General features: G+C 37.6%; 1 protein-coding gene across 3 annotated transcripts; it reads right to left on the bottom strand.

The window, feature by feature from the left end:
* Positions 1–3,650: 3,650 nt before the first annotated feature.
* LOC145491356 (FAD-dependent oxidoreductase domain-containing protein 2-like) lies at positions 3,651–26,216 on the bottom strand. Of its 3 annotated transcripts, XM_081470534.1 has the most exons (23): positions 25,573–26,216; positions 25,352–25,423; positions 22,692–22,754; positions 21,806–21,921; positions 20,912–21,069; positions 19,474–19,531; positions 18,959–19,025; positions 18,724–18,790; positions 18,473–18,520; positions 17,532–17,590; positions 15,522–15,623; positions 15,173–15,231; positions 13,324–13,444; positions 11,884–11,955; positions 11,105–11,220; positions 10,187–10,232; positions 9,443–9,505; positions 8,855–8,927; positions 8,098–8,201; positions 7,668–7,749; positions 7,106–7,202; positions 4,670–4,724; positions 3,651–3,724 (listed from the first exon to the last, which is right to left on the bottom strand). In XM_081470534.1, exons 1-23 carry the CDS (start codon positions 25,679–25,681, stop codon positions 3,657–3,659), a joined length of 1,875 nt encoding a protein of 624 aa, XP_081326660.1. In that variant the 5' UTR covers positions 25,682–26,216; the 3' UTR covers positions 3,651–3,656. The 3 variants fall into 3 exon arrangements, 2 of the variants coding, with proteins under 2 accessions (XP_081326660.1, XP_081326659.1); XR_014049815.1 differs by having other exon boundaries at positions 3,681–3,724; positions 4,670–7,202; XM_081470533.1 differs by lacking the exon at positions 3,651–3,724 and having other exon boundaries at positions 4,634–7,202.
* Between the last annotated feature and the right edge of the window lie 1,668 nt (positions 26,217–27,884).

A 27,884-nucleotide genomic window follows, 5' to 3' on the forward strand; every position in this document is an offset into this window, starting at 1 on the left:
AAGATATATATTTAGTTAACACGTTCCTGATTGGTCGCTGAAGGTAAGCCAATTAGATACTAATAAAAAATAAGTACAGGTCATTATAAGGGATGCGCAATATCTACTTCCTACTCCAACGAGTTCCTTCAGCAATTATCGAACCAATACAGTGTTTTTTTCTCGGCATCCTGTAGAACTGAACTGACCAAAGCCCACTCCATGTTCAACCATTAATTGACTGCCTGCCTGGATAATGTTATACTGTACCAAAAATTAAATACTCCCTAAAATCAGTTGCCTAATATTTTTCGTTCTTCGACTGCCTTTTTGCAATTCATGTCAGACTAAACAATTCATTACAGACAAGTTTCTCCGAACAACCGTCTTCATGGACAACAATAGGCCTCAGTGTGGGGCAATTAATTTTTCGCGAAGTACCAGTAAGGAATGACTTCTAAAATTTATTGCTCAGAAAACGCAGCAAATTAAGGTACAAGCTGCCTTGAAAACAAAAAGTTTGATGATAGAGAATACGTTTTGGGGCAGTTTTTTTGGAAATTGTAAAGTGAAAGCAAGAAATGTAAATGAACAGTTCAGGTGCTCAAACGGCAAACGGCACAGATGAATTTAGCTGTAATCAGAGGCAATTTTTGCCGTTTGCCGGTTAGATCTCAAACTCCCTATAACCTATTACTATTCTATTAAGACTCCGTTCGCAAAAACAATACCACCATTAAAGCAATAAAGTTTTTGCATCAATTTATATACTTTGCTAAATATTTAATACATTATACAGGGTAAAGATGTCGGTACTGAATTCAGTAATGGGTACTACAAGTCACTGAGAGCTACTGAGCGACTGCGTCACACACAGCTGGTTACACCGCCGCCGGTATAAAACCGGGTCAAAACTAAAACGACATTTTTATTGACAGAAACATTAAATGCAAAGCCCCCGGTTGGTTCTGTTTGAAATTATTGCATAAATGCGCTGAAGGTATACGGATTATCTGTATGCCATTTTAGTTTGTATGGTTTGTTTTTTCATTATTTCAATTCTAGCCATGAAATTGTAATAAATAACAAAATAAAATAAATAAAAGAGTGATACAATGAGCTACAAATGTACAAGGTTGTGATATTTATTTTAAAAGTCTGGTAGACGTTTTCAAATTAATTCTGCCATGGAAAGTCATGTATAACCTGCTCTCCTCAATAATTTATTTCCTCGTCTTGAACATTTTGTTACCTTGTTAGACAGAGGTCCCCTTCTCTTTTTGTTCGGTCAGAGACGAGAGTGATCTTCTGCTTCCAACTGTTTGAATCCTGGATCATGCATAAGTTATAAAGAGGTTATTTTTTTTGAATTATGCGTCACGCTGTGGTTGTGGTCGACGATCAAGCGGTCCGTCTCCGGCTCACCGAGCAGAGAGGGAATCTCTCGCATCTTGTGTGCGAGCGAAGGTACTCATCCGGTCATAATTTTAAAAGCACTGTTTTCACCAAAGATCGTCTTATTAATGCCTCTATTAATAATATTGCCGTGCGGGTAGGGTAAAATTTCTTTTGTTTATAGTGATAATTAAATTGCAGCTGGCATCCCATGATGCCCTGCGCTCCTTGTGTAAAAGCGGGAAGGATGATAAGCCAGCGCCATGTCGGCGTGCAGCCTTTTCAGATTAAAGGGAACCCGTGCTCGGTTTCGTAGCGTTAGTGAAAATAGAGAAGGGCATTTCAGTTCTGCCTACTGGGTAAAGGGATAACAGACAACTCACAGAAAAGAGTATGGCTGGCTTATAAATGGTACAGAAGTCTTCAGTAATGTTTCCCGGTCAGAGGAATTACTCCGCTGTTTTTAAGTCAAGGTAGATGATTATTTAAACGCTGACTGGAAGCTAACGTACTTTTTCAAAGACACATATCGGCAAGATTTCCGTATAACCCCATACATTTATTATGCATACAGTTTGTTTGTCGGCTCATGCTGGCAAAGAGCATTTGGGAAGTGGGAGGAATACAAATTTAAAAGCCCGGTCCTCACTTGTGGTCACTCACTTGTGGTGCAAGCAGCCCGGGTGCAAGCATAAGCAAGCATAAGAAACATAAGCATAAAAACGCTTTATGCTCTATTGGTGACGGCCGGACTTTAATAAGCATAAGCACTAGCATAAGAATATCAATACCTTGCGTTCTTCTTATGCTGATGTTTTAATATGCTTATGTTGCTGTTGTGTCCAGCATAAGCAGGAGCGAAAGACTTTCAGCCAATCAGCGAGCACTGTTAATGCTTATGCCAACTGTGGCTGCACTGAACATAACACCGACATAAGCTTAAGTATAAGGAAGGACACTCATGCTTATGCCGCAGCTGTCCAGTAGCACATAAGCACCTTATTATTCTTATGCTTGCATCACAAGTTAGGACTGAGTTTAAGAGACCAGCCATGTTACCAGCCATGTTACTCAACAGACTTGATGTTGAAAATTCATTAATATTTGAAAAAAAGAAGGCTTTAGCAGTATTCATGCTAGAGGACAAGAAACCTGTCTGGATGGGTAACCTGTTTGACGAGTTTTCCATCCTTGTTTGAATTCATGTAAAAGACGCATAACACGTCTAACCTTAAAAAACTTTATTATATTCACAAATTCACATCAGCATGGATTAGAGACCATTTAGACCCAATTTGTATTATCCCAAAGTGGTTTGCTTTTGTCCCAGTTGAAGTTCCAGTCCTTTCAGTGAAATTTTCTTCTGAAACCTCACCAGAAAACTGTTCAAGTGTGAATTACTGACAGACCTTGACAGTTTTCACATCTAGTAGGAACCAAACTCACTGACTCAGACAAAACAGCAGGGGGTAAATTTTAGGATGAGTTTCCCATCCCATCAGGATGGGAAAATCATCCTATGGGGAGGGGGGGCATTAATATAATCAACTTGACTTTCTTACAAATTATTCATCCCTCATCAGTGTCAATTATTGTCAGCTGATTTCCAAACAGTTTTTGATGCCCCCAATAAGAGTCCCCTGAATATCTAAAGCTCTCCCAGTTATTGAACACCTCAAAAACTTGTGTGGAGGGCTTATAACTGAAGCTTTATGTTATGTGGGAAATATCTCTTGATAATTTGTGTTTGTATTCAACAGTTGATCACTTCCATTCAATCCCTTTATGTTGCACATTACATAATTATGTATACCTTACTCTTTGCATGAACCAGAGGTTTTAAACGTAATGTTAATTAATATGACCATTTAAATATATTGCTTCAGTTATGGAGGAAATACAAAACTTCTCACCCTGAACATAGCATAACATAAAATATAAACTGAGCTCCATGGCTGTGAGATGAAAGTCAAACCTTGATCCTCTCTGTTTACAATCCATATGATACACAATGACAATCATATCATTCTTAGAGAAAAATTTTAATAGTAGGCAATCACTGGGACATTTAGGTCTGGGATGTGAGAGTATTGATGTCGTCTCATTAAGGTTTTAATAACCTACATCCCAGGGCAAACTGAAAAATGTATTTAGAAATAATTTAATCTTTACACGTGAAGTCCACCAACCAAGAAAAATTTTGATTCTTTTCTTTTAATCTAAAGAAGAGACACCACAGGAAGGAGAGTTGCAAACAGTATTCAAGCATCAATTCAAGCCAGTTACATTCTTATTTCCTGGCTTTGCAGTAAAGTATCCTGAGAAAACTTTGGAGTTGGCAACATTGGACCTAGCACAGGACACAAAACAAAATGAATCTTAAATAACAACTCCATACCCAATGGTTGTGTTGGAAATTGAACTTAAGTTTAATGAAATCTGTGTTGTTGTTAAAAAGAAAAAATTATAATGAATTTTAGAAAATAACTTAAAGAAACAACACTTGCTGACTGGTTTAAAACTGTGTTTCTATAAATTTAACTATTAGATTATGAGCTTGAGGTTTCAATCGCATAGAAATTGAGAGCAAATAATGTAATTGTTTTATTATAAATCTACTAGCCATTCAAAACTTTATCTAAATCCTCTTCACAGACACTTTGAAAACACCAAGAGTCTGCTGTCATTTTGATAACAACTGCACACTGTTAGGCTACTCACTATCTACAACAGAATAGACAGTGAGTAGTGTAGCCAATCGGCAAACGGCATCACAATAGAAACTTAGTAGATTTATATTAAACTCGATAGAAACACAGAACTAACATGAACTGTCATAATGATGGTGTGAGAAAAGGGAATTTACATTTTGATGATCAAAGACAAACTGTTTTCTCTTTTTGCTGTGAAATTTTCTGAAAAGAAATAGAAAACATGTTCCCCATGTTTCTATCGAGTTATAGAAACACTCATGGAGGTTTGGGAGAACTTGAAAAAGCTGTGGAAACACTTGCCTGTCAACTGACATGTTCCCACAGTGTCCCTCATTCTCCCAAACTTCCACTCGTGTTTCTATAACTTGTTAGAAACACGGGACATCTTTTCTATTTCTTAAATAAATTTACAGCAGAGCTGCTAGAGTTTCTTATGAATGTAAGTTCACTTTCTAAAACATTTTAACTCTTCAAAAAATGACAAAGCCAAAATGTAAAAGGGTATGTAATGTATCATGGTATTCAATATGTTCTATTAGTGTCTGACTCTGCAATATTGAAAATAACAGAATTATCTGTACCTTCTATGTAATGTCTACGGCATTTTATTGGCGCTGATTTCCTTGTCATGATAATCTGGAAAACAATAAGAATGATTGCTCTGGGTCTTGTCTGGGTGTGTTATGGCTCGTCAACAACTGCTTACTAATAATGTTGCTAAGGAAATACCCTGGGTTTATAGCACAACAAATCATGCAAGATGTTCACGATACTCTAGAAGTGTTTGTAAAGTACAAATTCGATGGTTAATGACTTACGGTACTCACAAGTGTTCTTATAACAAATATTTAAGGAAACTCTTACAAACAGTATTTAATTGCGTGGCACCCTGGATCATTTTCCTTGTTTAAGGGGGCTTCCTCTAGTAGTTGCTCATTCACATTTTTCATTATAAAGAAATTCAGAAAACACGACTAACCGCTCTTCAATTACGAGTGCAACTGATTGCTCGGGTTACTCGCACATATTTCACGAGACACACTAGTGAGTAGGACTGGTGAAACATGTCCTGCCAGGGAAGAAAAATAATTATTTCCAGCACTGTAGTCCATCTGAAAGGTACCCCCAGCATTAAATTTGTTGAGATCATTTATATACCCAGGCGGAGCCAAGTAAGAAGTTAGAAAAGTGCCTTGGTCACAAGCACAACTCCATTACTTCGGCCAGGGCTTGAGCCGGAGCTGATCAATCCAGTGTCCAGTGCACTAGCCATTAGACTATATTATGCCATTCAGAAGATCAAGTTTATTAAGATCTACATATCACCTTCACCTATCTGTTTGTGACTAAGTGTTACATAAGGCCTCTGCAAAGCACTTCCATCCTTCTGTCTGCTGCTGCTCTTCATACTTTGGTCTAAGATTTCCAGCTCGCTTTGTTCCTTTCTTTCTCTACTGTACACTTCTAGGTGGTGTTTGGTCTTGCTTTCCTTCTTCTCCCTTGGGGTGCCGAGGTCATTGCTATTTTGCTTGTGTGAGATGGACAAATGTACTTCTAGTTTTCAAAATTCTATTCAGATCTTTTATGCCTCCTCGTCCCTCCTGACAGACCGTTGTTCCCAAGTACTGAACTTGTCTGTCTTCGATATCTTGTCCATCAACTTGATCTTGTCATGTTTTTTTGCATTAACCCTCCTTACCTTGGTCTCTCAGCTATTGATTTGATCCTTAGTTCCACTCTTTATGTCTCCTCCTGTAACCTTGCTATTTTTTTTTCCTGTATCGACCCTTTTGTGGAGGACAGGAGTGCTACATCACTAGCGAAGTCTAGGTCATCAAGTGTTGTTGTGATCTTCCACCTGATGCCATTCTCCATGGCCAGCTGTTCTTCTCGTCACCCAGTCCATGACCCCAAGGGGACACTGATACCCGTACCCTATACTAGACCATGATCAGCTTGATTTTGCAACCTCATTCTAGACCAGGCACCAGAAAAACCTTCCCTATCCCGGACTAGCTATTTTTAATTCAGAGACAGAGACAAAGTCACTCCCAAGTTTCAATTTCTATTGAAGAACCCCGGCTAAAGAACCCTGCTCTAGACTAAATTATTCGTACACTGGCCTCTTTTCTGGTGAATTATACTCTATTCCAGACCAATACTGTCTGATTTTTATACCTTATCCCAGACTAAACTGCCTGAAAACCTTACCCTTCATAGTGGCACATACCCATATAGCTTATATAATTACCAAGAACACCCCCGGTCCATGACGATAAGGAACAAAAATACCGACTTGCTGCATCCTTGTTTGACACCAGTTCTTGAGTCAAACCAATCACACACAATCCTTCTTGATCTTCTATAACACACTGGAAATCTTCATAGAAGGTTTTTCTCATTCTCACAATCTTCTCTAGGATGCCATACTTCTTTATGATGATCCATAGGCTTTCACGGTGGATGGAATCAAAAGCCTTCTCAAAATCTATGAAGTTCGGATACAGTGTCGCTTGCCATTCGTTAACCTGTTCAGTCCTGTTCAGAGATATTTCGCAATATGAAAACTAACTTGTTCAGTTGTTCCTGTACCCTTCCTATAACCTGCTTGCTCTTTCCTCAACCAACAGTCAATTCCACATCTGATCCTCTCTATAAGGATCCTCGCCAATACCTTGCCTACGACGGACAGAAGAGTTATGCTCCGCCAGTTCTTGCATTTCCTTTCTTTGTTAGTCTGATGATTGACCCTCCCTTCCATCTTATTGGGATTTTCTTGGGCTCCCATATCTTCCTCAAAAGTTGATGTAGTCTACTCACGGAAGAGATCTACGTGTACTGGTAGTTATTCCTTACAGTTGTAGATGACACCATCAAGCAGATGAGTGATGAAGTAAGAAGACGCATGAAGGAGATATTGCCTTGACGTGCCTCCAGATTGTCAGAACTAATGTCAAAATGAATGGGGGATAGTAATACTTTGTTATCTCACACAGCATTAAATGTATAAAGCTTACCTTAAAGCAAGATGATGCAAAAAATGAACGAAGATCACTGTCAACGACATTTTCCATAAATCGGCGCAGGGGAAGAATGTGTGCCTTTGGCGCATTCCTGAGGAAAAATCACACGAATAAAGGCTCTATTACCATCATTAAAACAACCCAATTTCAACAACAGCATGGACCAAAACCACGGTGATAAAAGAGCTGAACATCGGGAAGACATGGGGTGAGACCGAAAAGATCCCCAAGAACAGGGTCCGGTGGAGAGCTAGGCGGAAGCACTTTGCCTCACGAGGGGCAAGGAGGATTAAGTTAAGTTATAGACCAAAACAATCCTGGGCTTGAGACCAACAGCATCCAACTATGTACAGACCAGTAAAACTCTGGTTTTGGGAAGTACGTTTTGGGATTTCATTAGGCTGTGTAGCAATGGCTTGAGTTAGAGCAGAACGTGAGAATGAGAAGGCACATTAGTCTGTAGCTCTTGCAGTAACAATGTCAGCAGCAGCAGCAACAAAACAACAATAACACCTTTAAACTTTTCTTAAAAAGAAAACTGGCATTTGCAGCCTACCACAGTGTTAAGAAGTCTTCCACAATGTGGTGAATGCGATCTGGTCTGGGAAGAACGCCTTCTTTTGATGACTTTGGCATGGCTGAAGATTAAAGACGTCAAAACGTTGAATACAAAGTGCTCATGTGAAAAACCAACGAAAAATGTAGTATATAGATAGCAGTCAATACGAGGAAGGCGTCAAGTAGCACAAAATCTAAAGCTGGATATTTCTAAATTAAAGTACAGAGAATGGAAGGAAAAGAAGGAAAGGGAAAGGGTGCAAAAAGACAAAGGAAAGGATTTGAAAAACCGCAAAGGTGGGAAAGCTTCAATGAAAATGAAAGAAATAAGCTGCATTTTATCATAAAGTTGGTGAATAGATACTTTCAGAGTTAACCTAGATTGCAAATCCCTTGCTGATGTGGATTTGAACAGCTGGCTACATTACCTGTAGGAGGTTCTTTGTAGAAGTAAAGCACAGGATGCAGGAAGTTTGACTTGTAAGCCTCACTTGCCCATCCTGTGGCACGACCTGGCCTAAATGTGTCCTTTCTATAAATCGTAACACAAATGTGCGAAATGATTTAATCAATATAATTATTGACAAAGAGACAAAAATATCTTTTTCATATTAGCTGAAGGTTATAAAATCAAACCCTTATTAAGCTGCCACCCTTGAGGGGTTGGTCGCTTAAATAGGGGTTTGTCAAGAATTGGCATAAGGCGTAGCAGGAACGTCAATTTATTCAATTACTAAACAAGCTTTAAGCAGCTGAAGACAATAATGAATGTGTGTTTGACTGTTTTTTTATTTTAATTCACTGGTCCTTTTCTACTTTGGACTGTTGTTTCCGTGGGGTGACTGTGCCACAGACTAAAATTAAAGTGCTAAATGTTGACATCATTTTAAAGTTGATTACTAAAGAATCCATTGGAACCCTGTTCATACAACCAACTCTGGGCTATATAACTGTAGTTGCAGTGACAAAGGGTGGTCTTATTGTTGTGATCGTACAATAAAAACGACTGACGAAATGTTTTCTTGAGGTGGCTGTAATAACAAGGTGATTGTATAAGTGGGTTGGTCATAAGGTCATAATGTAAAATTGTTTACTTCAAAACATTCAGCTTGTAATTGCATGGAAATGTAATGTAAATGTAATGTAATAATTTTGTTTGTATACTTTTCTGTACTTCCTACTTACCCAGCTCCAGAGAAATCCTTGCCATATTCCATATTGAGTACAATCATTGGACCCGCTGCACTACCAGTGAACTCTATAAGCAGAATAAACTAAATTAATATAAAAGTGCTTGCACCGGTGATGTTTGAAAGGCCTTACACTAGTTACATTTTAGCAGCACTTTGATGCAACTGAACAACAAAATTTAGTATTTTAGAGAATGCATATCCTGGTATGTGACAGACAGTTGCAATGCAATGATTTAATTGCAATGGAATGCAGTTGCAAAGGGGGCGTGCAAAAGAAAAGAAAATAGAAGTAAAGTGCCTAATTTACTTGGGACTCTTGGGCAATAATATGATGGTGTAAAATGGAGATTTTGATTTGCCAAATCAAGTGAAGCGAGGCACAAAATGGTTAGGAAGAAAACTCAAGACAAGTCATAAGAAATGAAGGGCTGTAGTAGCTGGTAGCATGCAAAGCAAGCGTTCCCTGGCAAACAAAGAGTTCAAGCGTCTAGTTAGTGGTTAAGAAGATGTGATAAGATCACTTTGTGAAGCAATTCAACGGTAAAGCATGCATCATGATAACAGCAACCAAAAAAAATACCTTCAAATTGATCCACCAGTCTAATAGGAAACTCTTCATAGTATTCTGCATTTCCATTTTCACCTGGAGTAGAGAAGAAGTCAGATATGAGTCATGATAATTCACTTTAAGGTTTAATCATAATCACTACTTCTGCTCTCTTGTATGACTTAGCTTTACTCTATAAGAATACTTGATGCCAAGACTCGGCTATTCGTTGGAGAGCTTTTAAGAGAAGTGAAAAACAATGTTGTGGTTATCGTAAAAATTTGACCATGTTACTGGTTAGTATTCCTATGCTAGGAATACCAATAACTTAAATCATCGCGTTGTAATGTCATGTCATAAAAAAAATTTAATCACAACTTAAATAAATCATTCAGTTTGTAAAATTAATTATCTATTTGACCAATGTGTCTACTGCTTCCTTGAAATCGTGCAAAGCTGATAGTTTCAATTAACAGGTTAGAAACAAACAAATTAGAAGTAAACAGAACCTTTTGTCAGGTACACAAAAAGTTGAAACAGGAGTAAAATTCAATAAAACTTTTTTACTAAAAATGTTTATTGCTTTCGTTTGAAGTTCAAGTGGAAATACTCATGCATTTTTGCACATAGTAACATTGAGTTTTGAAGAACCTCAGTCAGTGATTGCTGATTGCTATATATCTTGTAAAAATAATGTTTTAAGAATTGTCGAGAATTTGAAAGTTACAAAAACTTTTTTCTGAGACAAAGTTTCATATTTATAAAATTTATACTCACGAAAGATTATTACTTCTCCAAGGACACCAAACATTTGATAAATACCCTGTCATGAGAATAAACTTAGTCAAACAAGCAAATTTTGAACATCTAAGCGATGGCTCATTTATAAGATTATAAATATAACCAAATAGCAGGTTGAAATCCTCATCGGCAATTGGAGTGCTCGATAGTTAGACTAGAGCAATTTCAGGGTTCCTACGGGTCATGGAAAACCTGGAATGTCGTGGAATTTTACAATTTCATTTTCCAGGCCTGGAAAGTCCTGAAATTGAAGTGTGGGTCATGGAAAGTCATGGAAAAGTAATAAACGTTCTAAGAATGAACAGGCAAAAAAAAAATCAAAAGTGGAAAAAACAACGGACAAGTCAGAAAACCAGTTAATTCCAGTACAAAAATAAAGACTAGCATGCATTTTATGCGTCATAATAAGGGAAAATACCTTAAATAATAGATTGTTTTGACATTACTTTGAGAACAACTGCTTAGCATAGGTCACGGGAAAACTTGGAAAGATCATGGAAAAGGTCATGGAAAGTCATGGAATTTCAAAAGCCCAAAAAAGTGCGAACCTTGAATTTATAACAATAGAAATAAAGAGCTGGATTAGTTGGTCCAAGACATTTACTTGTTAAGTACCCAGAGTCCGAAGCAATCATCAGGTAACTCTGATGATCGCTTCGGAAAAAGCGTGAAACTCTGAGTAACAAGAAAATGTCCTACACTAAATAATCTAGCTCTTTACTTCTCTTGTTATAAGGTTATAAGTAAATATGAAAATTATCACATAGAGTATGGACTGGATAACGATTTGGTATATTTATACAAGATAAATATTAAGAATGAGTAGTAAATTTTAGTTAGTGGTTGCAAAAATATATAAATTATTAATGTAAAAGTAGTTGTTTTAATTCTAACCGAGGCTTCATTAATCCTTTTGAGTATCACATTTATGACTTCTGTGACTGGGATTGTTATGTGAGGCCATGTGACATTATGGTTGCGCCACTCCAACTCACGATGAAGTGCACGTGCTGTAAAAAAAAGACGAAAAATTCAAAACATTTTTGAATGACAAATTGACCTTTCAAAGTACCAGTAGTGATGTTAGTAATAACAACAATAAAACTCAGTAAGGACCTGACAAAGTTGTCTATTGGTTCAGTCCCGTTAAACTTGAAAGCCAAGGACAGAACTGGAAAACGTTACTGCTACCGCAAGTTTTGACCAAGATGATTGTGACCCTTCCCCTCACCCCACAACTGCGTGATTGCAGGCCATTCTTCTGCTTCTTATGGACAATCAACAATTGTCGTTGACTACTTTCTTTTCTTTGAGTATCTGGTTATCTGCTTGGTACGATTTTTGAGGCATGGTCTAATAATCTCCTCAATCTATAATCTGCATCTAGTCTACTTAACGGTTATTCCACGAGCGCGCGTTGGCTATCCAACAAGCGCGAGTTGAATAATTGTTTTAATAAAAACGCCCCCAAAATATAGAAAGCCGGACTAAAATAAAAACGTCCCCCAAAAAAGTCACGCTTACGCTTAGCATATTATTTTGTAGAACATAGTATAATGACTCATAACCCATGATGGCTCAGCCAATGAAAACTCGCGAACTGCATTGTCCAATGATCCACGTTTTGATTAATCCAGCTCAATTTACAACTGAAAAACAAAATTTTCAAATACCAGTGTATCGAAAACCATGAATGAATCCTCCTGCAGACCTGCGGATGTCAACTGAGTGGGTGTTCGTACCAGCTGTAAAATAGGCAAAATAAAACAATTAAAAATCTGGATCAGCTGCAGTGGATTGTATTGAGGATAAAACTATCCAAACTATCAGGAATGAGTTCGACGAATCATACTTTTGCAAACAAAGTTAAAACTAAGTCATTCCACAGTTGGGTTGTGTTAACAAATAATTTACATTTAAACTCGAGAAGGAAGGACTGAGATCGCACATATTCCATTAGTTAAAATATATACTTTTAGCTTGAAGATCTCAAAATGCTTCAGGTAAATGGGGGGGGGGGGAGGGGGGAGGGGGAGGTAGTACATGTAATAGTAATGAGAAAATCAAGGAGGGACCGAACGAGAAAGGTTGGTGCATTTACTTTGGAAATGAAAATTACAAGTACAGCCATGAAGTGGAGTAATCAGGTACTTAAAACATTTGATATTCTTCTTTCTTGACCTAAAATTTTATCATTATAATTAGCTGTAATTGTATCCTTATATTGTTAACTCTGAGAAGTTGGGTTTTACATTTCACTCGAAAGACACTATCCCCAGTTGTAATGGTCTGTCTGCTCGAAAGTATTGACAATGTAAGGAGAATTAAGAGAGGTCATAATTAAATTCTAAAACTCCATGCCCCTGAGGCAGGGGGCAGGGTTAGTGTCTGGAGGTGTGCTCCCCTAGAAAATGGGGAACTTAGGCGAACCGCGATGACGATGGCAACGAGAACGTCGCCAAACAAGAGGTTTAATGAGAAGAACAATGGCTGTGCATGTGCATGATAAATCTTTACATAGTTCTTTGCCGTCCTCCGCAAAACAACAATGTGAAATGACCACGTTCTGTGTATTTTAGAGAACATGAGCCACGTATTTCCATTTAGAATTTATCCCTGACATTACAAATTTAGTTTAAGCAGGTTTTTAGACCAATTGGCCTTCTAAACAGATCTGGATAACTGTGAAATTTGAAGGTAAACTGTAAATCCAATTTTTATTAGGCGTCGTCCTTAGAGTAGCCGTCGTCATTGCTTAAGCTCCCTTATTAGCAAGGGAGGGGAGATATGCAATCCCTTCCAACCTTCCCATGGATCTACCCATGGACGACTAAATAGAATATCAGTAATGTGCAGGGCCGGGTTGTTCAAAGCCCGATTAAGCTAATTACAGGATTAGCAAAAATTTTGATTTCAGTTTTGTGACTTTTCGGTGAGATTTTCTGTTTATAATGTTTGTCCTTCAGTTTTGAGCTTGACTAAGCTCAAACTACACAAAACGTGAGTAGTAAAATACATGTTTATACAAGAAAAAGTAATACTTCGGTTAACTTTTAATCCTGGGTTAGCGTTGACCGGCTTTCGAACAACCTGGCCCTGATTGTTCAACTTACCAAAATAGAGCCTGGGTATAGTTGTAGATTCATAGCTTGCTTTGACAGCTGGGTATTTTTTGGCACGTGATCCTCTAGCTGGTTTTGGTTTAGTTGTGTTGTCGAATATAGAGAAGTCAAACTAAACACAAACAAAAAAATCCCAGTACATAACGTAACAAATCATTGAATTGGTTTGAAAACACGTCAAAAAGTACTGTTGGTTATGGTACTTCAAATTAAGAACGTTTCATGTAATACGTCAAACACGAGAGACTGTGTTTCAACAAGATATCCAGACACCTGGAGGAGAGTTGAAAATACAACGAGCTGCGGAGTCTTTTGGACGAACTTCGAGGTGTTTGGATTGCCGATGAAACACTGTCTCGACTGTTTGATATATCTTCTCAATCGAAACAAAAACTGTCAAAAATTGTCGAAGTCTATGCTAATTGAGACCGGATATCCAAACCTCCTTCACGGTTGTGATTTTCTTTGTTTTATCTTCATGAATTATTAATGATTTTGAGAATGTAATATAACAAATGTGACAGACCATGTTTTACCACATTTCCAAACACCAAGAGAGATTACACAACATGCAGCAGGTGCTTTGAAAAGTGATCAAGCACTGTCCTGAATGTTTAATGTATATCTTCTCTATCGAACCTAAAACTAAAATCTTATTATATCAAATCAAAAATCTATATTAATAATAAAGATCAGGGGCCCGTTTCTTGAAGGTATTGAGAAGTTTTCGCACCCGAAAAGCCGTGGCAAAATCTCAAACTTTATGATCATAGAGCTGTTTTTATATTCACATATTCTTAATATGACCAGAAGTTTCCTTCAGACAAGACGTTTCAGGCCTATACACCTCTCTGTTTTTAGATACGGATGAACCAAAAATGGCTTTGCAGGCCCGACACGTTTCCGGGGCTTTCGAGACTCTGAAACGGGTCCCAGATATCCAAACACGGTCACAGTTACGATTTCCTTTGATAAATTGTTCAGGGGTTTCAGAACGTTTGGCTCACAGGCAGTTGATAACATACATAAATAAGTTTATAACATGGCGCGCGCGCTAGTCCTATCTAATTCGTATTGAGCCATCATGAACGAAATCTCTGTGTACGCACGGCTGTGCGTATATAAGATGACGTGTGCAGTTTCAGTTTAGCTGCAAAATTTCCGTCGAGTTTATTGCAAGTTCCTTTTGTTTAAGTTTCGGTAATGTGAAGATTATTCTGAACAATCCAAACTCTACTTCGAGCCTTTGACTTTTGCCAAGCTAAGATGTTTACACCTTAAACGTGAGTATTTTGACTTTGTTTGTCAACATTACCATCGAGTATTTTTGACCTTGTCTGCCTACATTTTCATGATAATTAATTCGAGAAGCGAATTTTTCATTGACAATTTTAGAAACCAGGTCGAGCATTTTCGCTCAACCGTTGCTCAACTGGTGGTGGCGTGTTAGGATCCTAATGTCCTTTGTTTTCCTTCACCATGCATTGTGAGAACTTTGTAGTCAATCACAAATAAACATGTTTTAGCGCCCAAGTTGTTGTCGCCTTGTTATAAAAGAATTGGTTCATACTTTTAGCTGTGCATATATCGAATTATGGATGCACTTGGGAAGTTTGGGAAGCACTCAAGAAAGCTAGAGTTGCTCTCGGCTGTCGCCTCGAGCAACTCTTACGCTTCTTTCGTGCTCTCCAAACATCCCGCCTGCATCCATGACTCGATATACGCACGCTAAACATGAACCAATTCTCAAAATATTCCATAAACAATATTCCATTTTTAGTAATTAACCAAAAATGTGTTTAATATATGGTCTTGTTTTTAGATTCAAAGCCAAATGTACCTTGAAACCCAGACATCGTATGACGCGATCATACGGCTCCCGCACAGCAAAGTTGTCAGCTGATAAAAGTAGAAATCAAATAAAATGTGGTGAGATAGACGGGCACTTGTTGTTAAACTGTTTAATTGCAGCTGTTCCAAGATATGTTAGGTCTAAGCATGAAGTTACACCCTGCGTACAGACATGAACCACTAGATACTTTGTTAACTTCATTTTGTCTTGAAAAATCAGCTGAATAAATCGACAGCAATATAAAATGCAGCCATAAGTTGACCTTTATTGTGGAGGTTGCGTTTGAAAGGCATAGTTACTTGACGGACAGGATTTGGTAGTGTTCTACATTACTTACGTACTAATCCACTGAGAACAGCATTCACTCCACGGTCATCAATAGCATCAACATAAAGTCCTCCATCTCTCTTCACCACTGAAATCTCCTCTACAGGAGCCTCTAAGAGAAGAGTGAATCAAAACGGAATGTTTCTAATTAGAGAGACTTTTGCAAGACTTTACAAAAGTGCATTCCTTATTTGTTTCATCTGCCAGTAATTGAAAGGATCTAAACAAGCTTTAAGCATTTTCTCGTTAAAAATATCTCTCATGTGGAGAGAGCCTTTTTCAATCGACCCATCACAATGCTGAAAAGTGAGTACAGTCAAACCTGTATATAACGGCCCTGTATATAGCGGCCACCCTGTGTATAACGGTCATAGAACAACTTCCCAAAAATCGTCCCTTATATTTACTGTTAAGTTGACCTGCATATAGCGGTCACCTGTATATAACGGACGCGGTCACCCTTTAGACTTCCAGAATCCACAATTTCATTATCTTTTACCTGTTTATAACGGTCACGAAATTGGGTTACGATTAACGAATAATGACAAGCTATACTCATAAGCTCGTTAAATAGCAGCCACCAAGGCAGGGGTCTCACAAAAATACAGATATTAGTACTAAACACAACTACTACGTACTGACATGTCATCGCCTGCGTCCGACACATGCTTGCGGCAGATATCATTAAAGTGTCGTCGCTTTCAAACAATAGTTACTGTAACTGTAACAACACAACCATACCACACTGTTTTCACTTTCGTCATGTAGTTCTCTGCTTACAACACTGTACTGTACTTATCTGTCTCAAAGTGTTGTCAATAAATATAAAATAAGTGGTTTTCCACTTGAAAACGCTGTTCATTAGCTTTCAGTAGACTTTCACTGCACCTCCCTAAAAGTACACCACGGACATTTTACTGGCCTTTTTTATGGTGTTTATTGCGTTGCTGTTGCTCGTTATTGTCAATAAAACGTAAATTGAGTTATTCTTTGCTCACAAAAATGTTATTTATTGACTTCCAGGGAAGTTTAAAGGGAACTTGTGTACTGCGGTCACCCTGTATATAACGGTCACATGGCCATTTCCCAAGGGTGACCGTTATATACAGGTTTGACTGTAGTATCAAATGCAATAGCCACACATAATGTGCATACTTTGTTTGCCAAGGCCAGGCATGTTCTCCACCGTTCGCTAAACGAACCATATTAGTTACTTCTAGCTCAAGTAATGTAAAATCCAAGCAAGGAATTCTTAATCTAATTCTTTACATTCTTTACATGCTTTACATTCTCTTACATGCTAAATTTTCTATTTACAGTATGAATACTTTCTAAAGTAGACAGTAATGACTGTAAAGAAAATCATCACTAGCTAACTGGTGAATATCTTTTTGATTTAATTTAGATTTAAGAGTAAAATATATTTTTGGCAACTAGGAAATTAAGGTACGAGGAAAGGATAGATGGTAACCAGTCGTTTCACCCGATAGCCAGTTCACCCGAAACACAGTCTGAAAGTCCCTTCAGCCAGACTGAAAGTTCAAGGAAGATGTGCTTAAATCGGTCTCTTTCTTTGAAGAAGCCAACCGACTGAAAAATACAAAACTGTTGGGGTGATGAAACAAGATTACACAAAACAAGTTTTTCTCGCTCTTTATCCATTGACCATAATGCTAACAGCCTGAGCAAACCGACTCTATGGCATCAGGGGCACTGGTTTTTTGGCAAACTGAAATGACTGCAATTCGGATAGGGACAAAATTTACAGCCACATTATGTGCGCTAAAGAATGTCCATCAAATAAAAGCTATATGTAGAAATATGAGTGTGTTGTTGCTTAGTTCTTTTGCTCTGTATGTAAAAGTGTGTTGTTTTGTTAATTTAACACACGTCTTGATTGCTTAACAAAGAATCAAATTTGTTCTGTAGAAGTTTCCTTAGCGCATTATTTTCAAATTTAAATATTACCTTAATGAGGCAATTTAACGTTCTGTAAAGTAGGTCAAATTTTAAGACCTACCCAACAATGCATCAAGAGACTTCAGTTGATAAGTGTCCAATATTCCATTGTTCACAGCTCTGGATGAAGAAGAAAAACCTCTTATAAGGGAAATTTTGCATGTAAGTCAGAGAAGACGTTATGCAACAGGTTCCTCCTGACTGAGTGGATAACAATTGATAAGTTTCAGGTCACCTCGCATGCAGCAGAAAAAATAACTTATTAATCCTGGCAAGATAAGTTCTACCCTACCCATCTCATTTCACATGTGACTCTAAGGCCTGAAATAGAACATCCTGAAATTGGTCTTTTGAGTAATGCTAATTTCAGAAGTACTGCAAGTACACTTCAGTCAGCTGCTTCTAGCAGATTCCACATTTGCAGGCTTCAGGTTCGAGCCAATGCGGTTTTTCCATTGAGCGATGGCACTTAACACTTGCAGTGCCCAGCTCTCCCTCTGACCCAGGTTGTTCGAAAGCTGGATATCCATTGGTTAAGCCACTACCAGTGGATAGCGTGATTTATTTTGCTAACACTTATCCACTGAATAGTGATTTATGCAAGGGATTGCGTGATCCAGCCTTCGAGCAATTGGAACCTGGTGTACAGAAATATCAAATGGGGCAGTTACTAAAACCGGATGAATCGCTGGAGGGGTAAAGCGTTGCATGGGTGGAAATGTGCAATATGACAGGGTTCGTATCATCACTCCATCTTATGGCAACCATGCAATTAGCCATGTAGAATTAAGCACTGGACTAATAAATTAAACAAGCTGCTGATCACAACTGTTGTATTTGACCTCAACTGTGTCTTTTATGTTCAACACATTTAAGATAAGCAAATTGAATCTAACAGCAGAAGACACAAAACTCCTAAATTTTTTCCACTCCATGTGTCTCTCTCATTTCTCTGGGTGCTCCTATGTATTAGGCCAGGTGATGTACACTACAACCACCTACCTCAAATCACCCACATAATGTGTCTCCCAAGACAAGCGAACTCTTGATCTGTAGTTAAATGAAAAATAGTTTCAATGGTTGTTAAGATATTTATTTTATAGAACTTTTAGGCAATAACTGAAGAGAAAATTGCACTGAGAAAAATTACTTCCAGAATTTATAACAAAAGTTCGCATATTTTCTTGTTTGAAACTTGAGGTTCTACAAGTACAGATTATGTTGCAGCTTGTTTCCCTTTTTAAATAACTAACCTGCCAAACATATGCACTAAATTGGTCGCTCCCATTATGTTGTCAGCTGTCTCAAATGCTGAATTACCTGCAGTGAAAAATAAATAATAATACTGGAGTCTGTTTTTGCTCTTAATAAACTTTATTTATCAGTACACATAATTAGAGCTTGCAGCAAAATGAGGATATTTTTCATACATAAAAACAACACCAGATAACTTTTGAAAAAAAGACCTTTTTATATTTTGTTTATCACCTCTTCCTAAGATTAGCACTGTTTGTCCCTCATAGTCATCAGGGTTTGTTGACATTTCAGAGTAACTCTAAGGAAAAAAAAGAAAGTTATTTGTTTTATTTTATTAGCTTTGCCTTTATGATGCCAAAAAAATAAAAACAAAAAAACATTACAATCAATATGTAGAGGTTTGGCAGGGACATCCCAACAGCTCAGTAGCCAATTACTGCTGGCCCAGAAATAAAATATATGTAAAAAGAAAGAAACAGAAAACCACATTACATGCAGCACATTATTGTTACGTCTAGAAATCTTGTGGAGTTGCAATTCAAACAGATGGTTTTAAACGTTCGAGGATTGTCCGAATTGTAGTTCATTCTGACAGCACCAGAGTAGTAGTCATAAAGAAGATATTTGAAGTTATTAAATAATGACAATATAATTCACCTAACAGTTGTTAGCAAGGCCACATTTTGATGTTCAATCAAAGTTCTGTGGTAGATTCAGAGTGGCTGTAATGTTTCAGCTAGACATACCTCTGTGTGTTCAAATCCCCTGAACCTTTTTGGGAAATTTTCGACTGATATACCAGTACTAATAAAAGAGAAAAGAGCACTAATTGATTAATATCAACTTGAAATACCTCACTAATATTTTTTTTTTTTTCAATTTTTTGCTGGTTGCAGATTGCCAGAATCCGACCTAAAGACACTTCCAGTACATCTTGTTACCCTCACAGTAGTCGTTGCGAAAGCTAACCATTTTTGAGTGCTATTTAAGCTAACCAGAGTTCTATTTGTAGTAACTGGGATGTTATTTAGAAGCTTATTTTGTGTGTGTTCATCGTTTCTACAGTTTGCAGGGCAGGAAAAAAAATCCAGGTCCCTTTGCCCAGGGAAAGTAAATTTTGCTCTTGGCAAGTGAAAATAGAAGTTCAGTGGTCGGGTGGGCGAGTGAAATTAGCCTCAGTAATCTTGTGAGTCTAAATGAAAATAGCAGCTTGGTAAATGATGACTTCCAGTCAGGAGCTATTTCAAAGAAGATAAGTTAACCATTAAAGGGGATAGGTCACTCAATTTTAGGCAATTTCAGCACTGATCAAATGGTCATAGAATTAACTAAAATATCACAAAAATGGCTCAAAACTATAGAAGATCTCAAACAAAACACAGGAAAGACAAGAAGGGACATGGATGGACAAAATTGGAGAGGATTAAAATGCATTGCATTTGGGTAAATTTGAAAAACGTCGGCCCACCTTTTTTCAAATTTATATCAGTTTATATCAAAATGTCATTTACACAGCTGGAAAATCATTCTCAGTTGTTATGTGGCTGTAATTTTGCAAATGAAAGACTCTTGCTTTGCAATATGACGTTTAGAGCTCATAATTAACAAAATTAAACAAAACTGGCTAAAATAGCGTGACCTAGCCCTTTTAAGTTAAAAGCATGGATTAGGCATCCAAGCATACTTTGTTCGCATTTGTCTTCTGATTGCCATACTGGCGCCACGTTGGCAAGTAATATTTAAGTGGTGGCAAGTGAAAACTGGAATTTACTGGTCCACTGGGCAAGTAGATTTCAAATTGTTTTCCTGCCCTGGTTTGTCGCAGTGAAATTCCCACCACCAACCTGCAACCTCCAAAAAGAACTACCTGGCAATCAAATTTTCTCCATCATTCAGTCATATAATTGCAGCTGCATGTTACAAAGAGACATCATAGGAGTTTGCGATACAACTTGCGTTATCTAGATTTGTATGGAATTGGACTTGAGGTTAGTCAACCCAGATTTGAGAGCCTGGCATATTAGGGCGTTTGGGCTTGTAACCCTTGCGACTTAAGAAAATTATAGGTGTAAATTAACAGTTATAAAAGTCTTGCCTAAGAACACATGACACTTTGAAAGGTATGAATAATAGAATAACAGGCTGATGAGGATACTATACTTCAAAAACGTTTATTAGCATTACCTCATGATAAGATTCTTGCAAGTGTATTGTGTATCATTTTGGTCCTTGAGGTAAAACAGAGCTTGCTCGTCTTCTCCTACTCTTGACACATTCAGAATATTGGTGTTGTACTGGACTTTTAATTTAAGTTTGGTGGCATAGTCATTGAGATATTGAACCTAACAATGAAATATGGTTTCTCAGATCAGTCAGTGCCAGGTAAAATTAAATGACGGGAGAAGAGGAAAGACGTGGTTAAACAAGCCACAAGCCTCGAAACAGTCCGGTGAGTGGGCGACGAGAAAATCATTCTGCACTAAGACAACTCAATATCGACAGGGTGCGGGGTGCTTCAACGAAATGTGATAAGGTTTGAAGGTTTAATAACCACACAGAGTACCTTAGGAATTTCACTTAAACTCAGTTCGAACAGAAAGAAATCTACCAAAAGAGAGTATATGAAAATATCAGTGTTGAAACTTGCAAAACCTGACTAACTGGCCATCTAACCCTTACAGATATTGCCGAGGTATTTTTTTTGTTTCTTGTTGTAGTGTTTTTTTTGTTTTTGTTTTTGTTTTTTGTTTTTCAATGCTTTGGTTTGGATGAAGGTGCACAAATGTTCTGCAGCATAACTCTGAAACATGAGATGGGTGGACATTATTTCTTTCTAAAACCAAACCCAATTTATAGCAAGGAAAATCAATATAGTTAACACTTAACGTAAAATATAAAAACAGCACAGCAATGTCAGCATTTGTGATTCAAGAATAGCAAGGGTGGAGATCTAAGTATCTACTGGCACAAGAAGTGTTGCACACGGACTGGTTAGCTTTCTGCAGCCGTATTCAAGTTATAATGGTCTGCAACTGTCAATGCATTATCATTTTAAAATCAATTTTTGAGATAGCTCACCAGTTCATCGGCATCAGGAAAGAATTTTTTGGAGTAATGTGTCATTAGAAGAGACTCGTCATCACTGAGGAGGGAATTCCAGTCGTGACGCATGTTAAATTCTTTATTACTTTTTCCTGAAAATACAGGTATATTCACAAATGAATAATAAGACAAAGGAAAAAGAAAGAAAATTTTAAAATAGCCGTGCAAAATAACTGGATATTTGCACGCAATGCAGACACCTAGGATGCTTGATAATTATATAGCTCTCTGCACATATCATTGCATACTAGATGACTTAATTGTCAAGAAAAAAAAATGGTTAGAGCCCAGTAACTTTTATCCGGGATGTTTTACAGTAGGGCATGAAAACTGAAAAAGTTGCTTGTACCGTATAGTTTGTACTTGATCAATAATCACTTACAAGGCTTTAGAGTAGTTATGTCCTGAGTGTCAAATGTAATTCACATTTTGCATTATCACGCTGCTGCACCACTTTGTCATCCAGTCAGAAGTGAAGTATTTTTTGCTTTGGATTTTGATTGGTTCATTGGATTGTCAGTGTAGTCTTTGAGTGGCCAGACTGATAACCTTTACTTTATTTCACTCCATATCCTTTTATTGTGTTATATATTTAAATGAAAAGCCCCATGGGGACGTGAAATAAACGTATATATGTAGGTATGTATGTTTTTATGGTTTCACAACACTCGCTTGAAAACAGCTCTATAAGTCAGATCAAACTTTATTTAGGCAGAGTGACCCCATCAGCCATTGGCTGGTATCAGCAGGGGCCCGTGCGTAAGTTATGGCTGCTAAGTAAAAATTTTAAATATGTACAAGAACTTTTAAAAACGGATAAAAAGGAAACTTAAAAATACAAACTTAATTTTATGTTGCATACCTGTATGTCTCTTGTTAATGGATATTAACTTTCTATGTCTTGGATACTTCGCGTAAAATGCACCTAGGAATAAAAAGTGTTAAAATAACTTGTTAACAAAGTAGATTCTATTTAGGAGTGTCAACCGGTGATTTGCAAAATACAACAATTGCGTAATTATTGCATTATATTATTTTACAATAAATTATCTGACCCAGGAACTATAAAATTCTCAGAACTAAAATCTGAAAGGAATATATGTATGGAGTGGTTTTCACCTGCGCGTAACGCTAAGCGATTGGTTAAAAAAAAAGTTCACGTCACGTTGTAATCCAATCAGAAGTCAAGCCAAAACCAATCGTGACTCGCTCGCACAGGTTTTCCCGCGCTTACCGGCGGCTACGTGTATTTGCTCTGAGTTTTGATTGGTGCAATGGATTGACTGTATGTGTAATTTGTTACTGGCCAGAGTCATTACAATGGTTTTGCTTTAGTACACTAAATTGAAAACTGCTCCATGATAAATTATATACAATTTTTTTTTCTATGAGTATATCGAGACTAATTTGTGAAATTTTAAGAATATTTTAAGAATAAATCTGAGGCTGAGATTTTGAAAAGAGGATGATTTTTTTGTGTTGAAAATTTGTAAATACAATACCATTATATGTTATTTACTAAACCGTATAAAATTCTTCCGTTCTCTATACTGCAAAACTAGCCAGAAAACAACAAAAACAGCACCAGCTGTGTGTTCGATGCTATAACATTTTTGCAAGAAGATCTGTGTGTCATATCAGGCCTTATTGCCTACAGTCTGGCACCAAAATTACTTCAACGCCATCAAAGTTAATGAAACGGAACTGTCATACGCTATAATCTAAGAATGTTCTTAAGAGTACAGTCTTCCTATAATCGGCAGAAAGAAACAAAGAAAGTTCAGCCTGGGCTGGGGTAACAAAATTTTTAAACATATATACAAAAAAAGGCAGAGGATATTTATTGATATCTTAAACTTGCTTTGATGGACGATTGAACGAACCAAGAGACCAATTAATGAAGAAAAAAACCAGAAACATAATGTTAAACTAAAAACGGGTCATGCTTGCTTTCTTTCTATTTAAATGTCAAAGATGAAAAACAGAAGTGATCAAGAGAAATTTTATGCCTTTCCTATCAACTTACAAACAATATGGGGTTTAACATTTCTTTTCTTCTCTGAGATGCAATGAGCATATCTGTTATACAAAAGAAACTTTGAAGGATACTGTAACAGCAGATGTACAGGTGCACATAACGCGGAGACAGATGTTTTCATTTTTCAAAGAAATAGACCTAATAATCATGCAATATTGACTTGATTTTTACATAAAAGAAATCCTATATATTGCAAAAGTACCATTTGATATCTGAAATGCTCTAGGAAACAAAACTGAGTTAAAACCGAGAGTCAATTTCCACTCAAACATCTGCCCTAAGCGATATGCAAGATAATATTTTGTTGATGAAGATCTGCACGTAGTGAGACAAGTAATATTCGTCACTCTTAGTTACGTTGAGGTCACTTGTTTAAGCCTAAGAGAAAAGCATTTAAAAGATCTGCCGGAAAATGCCATTGATTACCACAAATGTTTTAAAATAATACCGTTACGAAGGTTTGCATAATTAAAGAAAATTTACCCACACGTCACTTTGTATTGACATCGCAACATTATCACCCATGTAGTAAAATAGAGTTCCAAGTTTAGTTTCACAGAACTTAGGATAAAAATATAAATAACTTTATTGTGTTATAAAGGAAGCTCAAGGAAACTAGCTCTGTAACGAGGAGGTTGAATTTAAATAACTTATTACTATCTGACTTGCAGACGGCTTCAGTACTTGTCGGTTTCAATCTGGGCCCGTTTCTCGAAGGTCCCGAAAAGTTTTCGCACCCGGAAAGCCGTAGCAAATCTGAAACCTTATGATTACAGAGTTGTTTTATTTACATATTCTTAATGCGAGCAGAAGTTCCCTTCATACAAGAAGTTTTAGGCGTATACACCTTTCTGATTTAAGACGCAGATTAATTAAAACTGGCTTTGCGGGCCCGAAAAGTTTCCGAGGCTTTCGACAAACAGGCCCCAGTCTAGAATGACATGTTCTTTTAGTAATAACCACGAATTGTTCGAGAAATTATAACATTTCATTTTTTTTCGCGTCTTTTTTTATCTCAACTACTACTGATGGTGAGCATGTCTTCATTTTGAACCTTAGTTAGTAAAGCTTATTTACCAGTTCTGCCTTCTCTTTCCGCTTATTTATACCTGACTCATTCATAGTACTTTCCCTTTTTCGCTCCCAACAAACCAAGCTGCAGTCTATCAGTTGGAAAGGCAGCGCGAAAAACGGAGAGAGAAAAATAGGGAGGGGCTTGGGGCGAGGAAAGAAAGAAGGTCAGTGAGCATTTAAGCAAAGGTCCTTTGAAGATTCTGGTATACCAGTTTGTATTGTTTTTTGTTGTCGTTCTCTCGCTTTCCTGCGTTGCACTGCTGCCCTACTCATTCTCTCGCCTTTTTTCGGGCAAATGTTTTCCCCAAATAACTAAACTTAGCCTAACCGGGCAACCTGAAGGCGATAAAACAGGGTTTTAGAGTGGCTAGTATTAATATTAAAAGTACCATTATCTTTTACGAAAATACCTGCTAGACCATCTCGTTCAAAGATTACATAATCGCGCCCGGCACGTTCAAGGTAAAATCCTATTTGAAGACCTGAGGGAGCAAATTTAACAAATTTCAGTATCAACAAGTGCACGAATAAAATTTACAAAGCACTGTATAATTAACGAACACATTTTAACTTAATAGATTATGAACAACAAGGAGTAACTTCCATTAAGTTGAAATTGAAAATTACCTACCTCCCGGCCCAGCGCCGACAACACAATACTCGTGGAAAACTTCCCCGGACGACTTCGCGAACGAAACACACGAAACGAGAATTGCCAGTAAACTGGTTAACCGATTCATCGCGTAATAACAATTCAAGAGAAAACGGCGACAGCAAAATAAATCTGAAAACTGATGTGCTTTCAGTGACTTGTAAACTCACAGTGTGCGCGATTTGCATTCACTAGACGTTAGTTTAAAGGAAATCAGTACAAAAAAAAATATTCGGGTTTGCAATATTCAGTTACCAAAGATATCTATTTTCTTAGCTCGTTCCGGATTGGCTGCTAAAGATAAAGTAAGCACAGGGAATTGTGTAAGACCCGAAACGTCTTCCCACTTTTGAATTCCTTCAGCAGTTATCGACCTAATATTTTTTCCAGTGTCCGGTGGAAATGACTCAGTTTTCTCTGAACGCACCAATATACACTGCATGTTCAGTTCCATTAAGTGACTACCCGCCTGAGCGTTTATTACAAGCCAAAAAATTAAGTCAGTTGTCAACTTTTGGACAAGAAAGGAGACACGTTTGAGGTGACTAAAGATCTGTTCTTTCGTTCAACAACCGTCTTCTTCCCTTCAGATTTAACTAAAACTGAATTTATCGCAGACTTAAATTTCTGTGAACAACTTTATATTCGTGTCAACATGTTTCGCGAGATCAAGTTCCGAGCGTGTCCTTTGCCAGCAGAGAATTTAACTGAAATTTAAAGTTCGAAAGACGCAGAAAATTACGGTACAAGCTGCGCCGAAAACCCTCAGTGAAGCAAAGTTTCGTAATAAGAAATGCAGTCGAATCTCGACTTTTGCGAAGCACCAAGGAAAACGAAAATGAGTTTAACACATTGAGATCGGGTGTAAAATTACAGTGAGGAGAGGGAAACGGCTTTTGGTTCGAGTTATCGGGAGGTTCGAAAAAATGAGGGTTAAGTCGAGAAATCGGCGTTCCACTGTATGTTGAACTGAACTTGTGAATTGATGAAAATTGCTTTCCGAACCCTATTCAAGTTGGGTTTAATTATCTCTCGACGGCTGAATAACAACCAAACTATCACCTGTTCATTTCCAATTGCGAAATGTTAATGCTTGGGAGACTAAGAACTTGCGTAAAAATGTCCTGTGACGTTTAAATTGCAGATCAAAAGCAGCGTGTAAACCTTCCATGTGTTTTCCGCTGTTGGGAGGAACATAATTACCGCTTTTATTATTTTTGAACAAAAACAGAAGCCCCGGGTTGTACGACATTTATTTTTTGCATGCGAGTTTAATTTTGCGGATTTGAGACAGGGTTTGAGCGGGAAGAAAACAGAGAAAGTTGATAAAACTAACCTCGCTGGGTCACTTTTGATTAACAATTACGTGAATAAAACCAATCCATAAACAGATAAAATGGTTGGCGGAAGAGTAACGTCGCAATTGTTGATAAATCGGAGCTGTGTGACCCGAAATGCAAAACGGAACAACTGACAGTAAAACAACAAAAACAATGGTTTCCATATATGATAGCCACGATCGTTTTAAAAAAGTTCGGCGATTGTTGCGATCATATCGAAACAATGCTTCAGTGATTGTTGCGATTGACAAATACTTTAATTCTATCTCGTCGACCGCAGACTGATCGTAAGGATCAAATGGAAACAGTCGGTCTAGCAGCGATCATTTGAATACCAGCCTTGAAGGAGGTAGCTACCTCGTTTCAGGATAACGAGAAGTTGGCCGGCAAAGCCTTCCTCTTTCCCTTTGATCTTTGCTTCCTGAATATCAGCTGTCTAAAAACTCGTAAGGATCAAATGGGAACAGTCGGTCGTAGCGATCATATGAATTACCAGCCTTGAAGGAGCTACCTCGTTTCAGGATAACGAGAAGCTGGCCGGCGAAGCCTTTCTCTTTCGCTTTGATCTTTGCTTCCTGGGTATCAGCTGTCTAAATACTGCTGTCAGCCATGAAGCGCTCATTTTAGTTATAGTAGAAAAGCTGAGTTCATTTTCAAAAGTTTGTCGAAATTTATAACCTCCGAGACCTTTTTTTCACTCTTTGAAGGAGCTCGGTCACGGCATTTTGACTTATTTTGGCCATGTACAAAATTGCCTTATATAAACTGAAGGGAACCTGAAAACAGTAGTTTACTTAGATGGAAAAACACCAAAAAAATAATAATACATCATAAAGAAGCCAGGATGGTCAGGGATGGCGAAGATTGACAAGGATTTAAAACGGAAAAATTTAGGCTAAACTTTTTAAAATGCGAAACTGTGACGAGGAGCAAGTACAAGACAAGACTCGT

This window comes from Orbicella franksi, chromosome 6 (assembly GCF_964199315.1).
Source record: "Orbicella franksi chromosome 6, jaOrbFran1.1, whole genome shotgun sequence".
NCBI classification, from domain to species: domain Eukaryota; kingdom Metazoa; phylum Cnidaria; class Anthozoa; order Scleractinia; family Merulinidae; genus Orbicella; species Orbicella franksi.